At 41.9% G+C, this 7500-nt stretch overlaps 1 protein-coding gene across 2 annotated transcripts in view; it reads right to left on the bottom strand.

Moving 5' to 3' along the window:
* Nucleotides 1-7500, bottom strand: part of LOC110503028 (teneurin-4) — a 332490-nt gene that overhangs the window by 257125 nt on the left and 67865 nt on the right. For both annotated transcript variants that reach the window (XM_090224046.1, XM_090224045.1), the window contains 2 exons: nucleotides 6512-6658; nucleotides 1117-1333 (listed from right to left, as the gene is read on the bottom strand). In XM_090224046.1, the coding sequence (XP_090080172.1) occupies nucleotides 1117-1333; nucleotides 6512-6658 (364 nt within the window). The remainder of the gene's footprint in view (nucleotides 1-1116; nucleotides 1334-6511; nucleotides 6659-7500) is intronic.

The following is a 7500-nucleotide window of genomic DNA, read 5'->3' as shown; positions in this document are numbered from 1 at the left end:
TCAACAACAAGCTATCATGGTCCTTGGTGTCCACATCAACAACAAACTATCATGGTCCTTGGTGTCCACATCACCAACAAACTAGAATGGTCCTTGGTGTCCACATCACCAACAAACTATCATGGTCCTCGGTGTCCACATCAACAACGAACTATCATGGTCCTTGGTGTCCACATCAACAACAAACTAGAATGGTCCAAGCACCTTTCCCCCTTAGGAGACTGAAAAGATTTGGCATGGGTCATCGAGAGCATTCTGACCGGTTGTAACACCGCCTAGTATGGCAACTGTTTGGTATCCGACTGTAAGGACACTACAGAGGGTAGTGCGTACGGCCCAATACATCACTGGGGCCAAGCTTCCGGTCATCCAGGACCTCTATACTAGAGGAAGGCCCAAAAAATTGTCAAAGTCACCCAAGTCATAAACTGTTCTCTCTGCTACCGCACAGCAAGAGGTACCGGAGTTCCAAGCCAAGGTCCAAAAGGCTTCTTAACAGCTTCTACCCCCAAGCCATAAGACTGCTGAACAATTAATCAAATGGCCACCCGGACTATTCACATTGACCCCCGCCCTGTTTTTACACTGCTGCTACTCGCTGTTTATTATCTATGCATAGGCACTTTACCTCTACCTACATGTACAAATTACCTCGACTAACCTGTGGCCTCTGCACATTGACTCGGTATCGGTACCTCCTGTAAATAGCCTCTTATTGCTATCTAATCTTATTGTCTCACTATTTATTAAATGTTTTACTTTAGTTCACTTAGCAAATATTTTCTTAACTCTATTTTTTTGAATTGCATTGCTGTTTAAAAGCTTGTAAGTAAGCAAGCATTTTACGGTAAGGTCTAACTCAGAGCATTCGCGGACCAACTGGCAAGTGTTTTCACTGACATTTTCAACCTCCCTGACCGAGTCTGTAATACCTACATGTTTCAAGCAGACCACCATACTCCGTGCCAAATGATGCGAAGGTACCCTTCTTAAATGACTAGCACTCACGTCGATAGCCACGAAGTGCTTTGAAAGGCTGTTCATGGCTCATATCAACATCATCATCCTGTTGTATTCGGTGAGTTAATTTAATGAAACAAGACCATGTTGACTCACCTGCCGTCAAAGAGGTTAGCCCCGGGGATGACGTGTGTGCTGTCCCGTCCCACCAGGAAGCGGACACGATCGTAGAAGGACTGCAGATTGTTCTGGGTGGAGGAGAGCTGTGTCTCCTGGATGATGTCCAGGGGGTCTGGGGAGCCTACACATAGACCCGTGGTGTGGCACGACGCCTGCAGACAACAGTCAGGGTCCATACAGTCCACCAAACCATCTGGAGGGGGAACATAGACAGGCAGGCATAAGCAAATACACACCCTTTTAAAAACAACTTCAGCACCTACATGTACTTACAATCACATCTTAGTGAAACAATTCATTGTCATGAAACTAGTCACTGTGTAATCCCAGTGGACAATGTCAATCCCCCGTCACATCTCTACAACTCGACACCTCCTAACAACATGGATATCCTCATTCCTCCTTTGGCTCTTTCTGACAACAACTTCCACAGGCTTTCATAGCGAGTGTGAGCTGGGGCAGAGCTGTGGTAGAGGCTATCTGAGTGGTAGAGGCTATCTGAGTGGTAGAGGCTATCTGAGGGGTAGAGGCTGTCTGAGGGGTAGAGGCTGTCTGAGGGGTAGAGGCTGTCTGATAGAGACTGAGTGGTAGAAGCTGTCTGAGTGGTAGAGGCTATCTGAGGGGTAGAAGCTGTCTGAAAGAGGCTGACTAGTAGATGGGTAGAATCTATCTGATAGAGGCTGAGTGGTAGAGGGGTAGAGGCTGTCTGATAGAGGCTGACTGATAGAGACTGAGTGGAAGAGTGGTTTATATAACCAAGTTATCATCAACGTGGTACTGATACCCCGGGTATATAACCAAGTTATCATCAACGTGGTACTGGTACCCAGGGTATATAACCAAGTTATCATCAATGTGGTACTGGTACCCCGGGTATATAACCAAGTTATCATCAATGTGGTACTGGTACCCCGGGTATATAACCAAGTTATCATCAACATGGTACTGGTACCCCGGGTATATAACCAAGTTATCATCAACGTGGTACTGGTACCCCGGGTATATAACCAAGTTATCATCAACGTGGTACTGGTACCCCGGGTTTATAACCAAGTTATCATCAACGTGGTACTGGTACCCCGGGTATATAACCAAGTTATCATCAACATGGTACTGGTACCCCGGGTATATAACCAAGTTATCATCAATGTGGTACTGGCACCCAGTGTATATAACCAAGTTATCATCAACGTGGTACTGATACCCCGGGTATATAACCAAGTTATCATCAACGTGGTACTGGTACCCAGGGTATATAACCAAGTTATCATCAATGTGGTACTGGTACCCCGGGTATATAACCAAGTTATCATCAATGTGGTACTGGTACCCCGGGTATATAACCAAGTTATCATGAACGTGGTACTGGTACCCCGGGTATATAACCAAGTTATCATCAACGTGGTACTGGTACCCCGGGTATATAACCAAGTTATCATCAACATGGTACTGGTACCCCGGGTATATAACCAAGTTATCATCAACGTGGTACTGGTACCCCGGGTATATAACCAAGTTATCATCAACGTGGTACTGGTACCCCGGGTTTATAACCAAGTTATCATCAATGTGGTACTGGTACCCCGGGTATATAACCAAGTTATCATCAACATGGTACTGGTACCCCGGGTTTATAACCAAGTTATCATCAACGTGGTACTGGTACCCCGGGTATATAACCAAGTTATCATCAACGTGGTACTGGTACCCCGGGTATATAACCAAGTTATCATCAATGTGGTACTGGTACCCCGGGTATATAACCAAGTTATCATCAACGTGGTACTGGTACCCCGGGTATATAACCAAGTTATCATTAATGTGGTACTGGTACCCCGGGTATATAACCAAGTTATCATCAATGTGGTACTGGTACCCCGGGTATATAACCAAGTTATCATTAACGTGGTACTGGTACCCCGGGTATATAACCAAGTTATCATCAATGTGGTACTGGTACCCCGGGTATATAACCAAGTTATCATCAACGTGGTACTGGAACCCCGGGTATATAACCAAGTTATCATCAACGTGGTACTGGTACCCCGGGTATATAACCAAGTTATCATCAACGTGGTACTGGTACCCCGGGTATATAACCAAGTTATCATCAACGTGGTACTGGTACCCCGGGTATATAACCAAGTTATCATCAACGTGGTACTGGTACCCCGGGTACATAACCAAGTTATCATCAACGTGGTACTGGTACCCCGGGTATATAACCAAGTTATCATCAACGTGGTACTGGTACCCCGGGTATATAACCAAGTAATCATCAACGTGGTACTGGTACCCCGGGTATATAACCAAGTTATCATCAACGTGCCCCGGGTATATAACCAAGTTATCATCACTCATCGTGTATTTATTCCTTGTTATGTTATTTTCAAATATTTCCAATTTTTTAAATCTCTTTGTTGTTGGGAAGGGCCTGTAAGTAAGCATTTCACTGTTAGTCCACATACATTGTTTATGAAGAATGTGACAAATATATTTGATTTGATTTAATTTGTGAAATAATTTGGCTTAATCTTCCCAGCTTGCGAACACACACACACACACACAGACACTCACATCAAACCATACCGGCAAACAACTCACATCTGAATTCAGTCACGGCTGATAGCGTTTCTTAATGAACCAAATCTAAAACCAGGAAGTGCAGCTATCCTTTAGCACCTCCCGCCAACAGCTGACTTCCTACTGTAATTAAGGGCTGTAATGATTCACCGCTCCAGAACCTGCTGATGTGTGTTAGCTCTGTAGTTTACTTCCTGTCTGTGTGTTAGCGCTGGATTTTACTTCCTGTCTGTGTGTTAGCGCTGCACTTTACTTCCTGTCTGTGTGTTAGCGCTGCACTTTACTTCCTGTCTGTGTGTTAGCGCTGCACTTGACTTTCTGTCTGTGTGTTAGCGCTCCACTTTACTTCCTGTCTGTGTGTTAGCGCTGCACTTTACTTCCTGTCTGTGTGTTAGCACTGCACTTTACTTCCTGTCTGTGTGTTAGCGCTGCACTTTACTTCCTGTCTGTGTGTTAGCGCTGCACTTTACTTCCTGTCTGTGTGTTAGCGCTGCACTTTACTTCCTGTCTGTGTGTTAGCGCTGCACTTTACTTCCTGTCTGTGTGTTAGCGCTGCACTTTACTTCATGTCTGTGTGTTAGCACTGCACTTTACTTCCTGTCTGTGTGTTAGCGCTGCACTTTACTTCCTGTCTGTGTGTTAGCGCTGCACTTTACTTCCTGTCTGTGTGTTAGCACTGCACTTTACTTCCTGTCTGTGTGTTAGCGCTGCACTTTACTTCCTGTCTGTGTGTTAGTGCTGCACTTTACTTCCTGTCTGTGTGTTAGCGCTGCACTTTACTTCCTGTCTGTGTGTTAGCGCTGCACTTTACTTCCTGTCTGTGTGTTAGCTCTGCACTTTACTTCCTGTCTGTGTGTTAGCGCTGCACTTTACTTCCTGTCTGTGTGTTAGCTCTGTAGTTTACTTCCTGTCTGTGTGTTAGCTCTGCACTTTACTTCCTGTCTGTGTGTTAGCTCTGTAGTTTACTTCCTGTAAACTAGGTCATCAACACTTTGTTGCTCTCCTCTTCCAGGAGCTCTTATCCCCCCATACCTATATCCTAGCCAGATACAAATAATAATACCTTCTTCCTCACTTCCTGTCTGCCTGGCTCAATTCCCTAGTAGCTAGACTGGTATTACAGCCCTCTCTTTTCTGCCATTGAGGGGCTAGGCAGTGGGTACAGTCTTGGGCATGATAGTCATGCAGGGCCCATGCAGTGTTATAGGTAAAAACGAGTGAATATATCCGAGACAACATCACTTTTATCCAAAGTCACTAACAGTCATAGGTGCATAAATGTTTTCATATCGATGGCTCCAGCGGGAATCAAATCCACAAACCTTGGCAATGCAAACACCATAATCTACCAACTGAGTCACACACAGGACTGGATTTCTCTGAAGTTGTAGAGTGTCTGGGTTATAATAACATTGCTGGCTAAATCAGGGCTGTATCTGGGTCATTACATGGCTAAATCAGGGCTGTATCTGGGTCATTACATGGCTAAATCAGGGTTGTATCTGGGCCATTACATGGCTAAATCAGGGTTGAATCTGGGTCATTCCATGCTAAATCAGGGTTGTATCTGGGTCATTACATGGCTGGTGGAATCAGGGTTGTATCTGGGTCATTACATGGCTGGTGGAATCAGGGCTGTATCTGGGTCATTACATGGTGATTACATTGGTGTTAGTCTATGGTGTTATAGTACAGTCATCGGTGTTAGTCTATTGTGTTATAGTATAGTCATCGGTGTTAGTCTATGGTGTTATAGTATAGTCATTGGTGTTAGTCTATTGTGTTATAGTATAGTCATCGGTGTTAGTCTATTGTGTTATAGTATAGTCATCGGTGTTAGTCTATTGTGTTATAGTATAGTCATTGGTGTTATATTATAGTGATTGGTGTTATAATATAGTGATTAGTCTATGGTGTCATAGTATAGTCATTGGTGTTATAGTACAGTCATTGGTGGTAGGCTATGGTGGTATAGTATAGTCATTGGTGTTATAGTATAGTCATTGGTGTCATAGTATAGTCATTGGTGTTATAGTATAGTCATTGGTGTCATAGTATAGTCATTGGTGTTAGTCTATGGTGTTATAGTATAGTCATTGGTGTTAGTCTATGGTGTTATAATATAGTCATTGGTGTTAGTCTATTGTGTTATAGTATAGTCATTGGTGTTAGTCTATGGTGTTATAGTATAGTCATTGGTGTTAGTCTATGGTGTTATAATATAGTCATTGGTGTTAGTCTATGGTGTTATAGTATAGTCATTGGTGTTAGTCTATGGTGTTATAGTATAGTCATTGGTGTTAGTCTATGGTGTTATAGTATAGTCATTGGTGTTATAGTATAGTCATTGGTGTTAGTCTATGGTGTTATAGTATAGTCATTGGTGTTAGTCTATGGTGTTATAGTATAGTCATTGGTGTTAGTCTATGGTGTTATAGTATAGTCATTGGTGTTAGTCTATGGTGTTATAGTATAGTCATTGGTGTTAGTCTATGGTGTTATAGTACAGTCATTGGTGTTAGGCTATGGTGTTATAGTATAGTCATTTGTGTTAAGCTACGGTATTATAGTATAGTCATTGGTGTTAGTCTATGGTGGTATAGTATAGTCATTGATGTTATTCTATGGTATTATAGTATAGTCATTGGTGTTAGTCTACGGTGTTATAGTATAGTCATTGGTGTTATAGTATAGTCATTGGTGTTAGTCTACGGTGTTATAGTATAGTCATTGGTGTTAAGCTATAGTGTATTTATTGTTATTAATCGAAATCTAGTTTATAATTTACCTCCATCGTTGTCCTTTCTGTCGCTGCAGGCCGTCTCCATGGACGTGTCACATCCTGTTCCTCTCCAGCCAAGCTGACACACACAGTACCAGCCGTTATTACCCAGGGTACACCTGCCGTTCCCGTTACACAGACTAGGGCAGCCCTCTGTTAGAGAGACATACAAGTACACCGTCAGACACAGAGCAGAGAGGTATCACCACACACATGTTGGCACAGAATATCAACTAATTATAGCAAAGTTTAACAACAAAACACACGGATGGACAGATGGTAAGAACAACTAAGAAGAGAATGAAAAACATAGGAGACAATATGAGAAAATAGAAGGAGAACATACATTTAATATATATATATATATATATATATATATATATATATATATATATATATATATATATATATACAGTGCATTCAGAAAATATCAGACTCCTTGACTTTTTCCACATTTTGCTACGTTACAGCCTTATTCTAAAATTGATGAAATATTACTTTTTTTCCTATTCAATCTACACACAATCAATTGGATTGACCACAGGTGGATTCCAATCAAGTTGCAGAAACATCTCCAGGATGATCAAAGGAAACAAGATGCACCTGAGCTCAATTTTGAGTCTTATAGGGTCTGAATACTTATGTAAATAAGCACATTTTTTTTACCTGTTTTTGCTTTGTCATTATGGGGTATTGTGATGTCATTATGGGGTATTGTGATGTCATTATGGGGTATTGTGATGTCATTATGGAGTATTGTGATGTCATTATGGAGTATTGTGATGTCATTATGGGGTATTGTGATGTCATTATGGGGTATTGTGTGTAGATTGATGAGGGAAAAACATATTTAATACATTTTAGAATAAGGCTGTAACATAACAAAATGTGGAAAAAGGGAAGGGGTCTGAATACTTTCTGAGTGCTCTGTAGAAGAAGACAATAGAAGAAGACAATAGAAGTTTGAAGAGTAGTTTTTGTTTCTTTGTTCTTTT

Source organism: Oncorhynchus mykiss, chromosome 27 (genome assembly GCF_057628025.1).
Source record: "Oncorhynchus mykiss isolate SJ-2025 chromosome 27, ASM5762802v1, whole genome shotgun sequence".
NCBI classification, from domain to species: domain Eukaryota; kingdom Metazoa; phylum Chordata; class Actinopteri; order Salmoniformes; family Salmonidae; genus Oncorhynchus; species Oncorhynchus mykiss.
The sequence above is the reverse complement of the archived record's forward strand: the minus strand, read 5'-3'. Positions and strand labels throughout refer to the sequence as shown.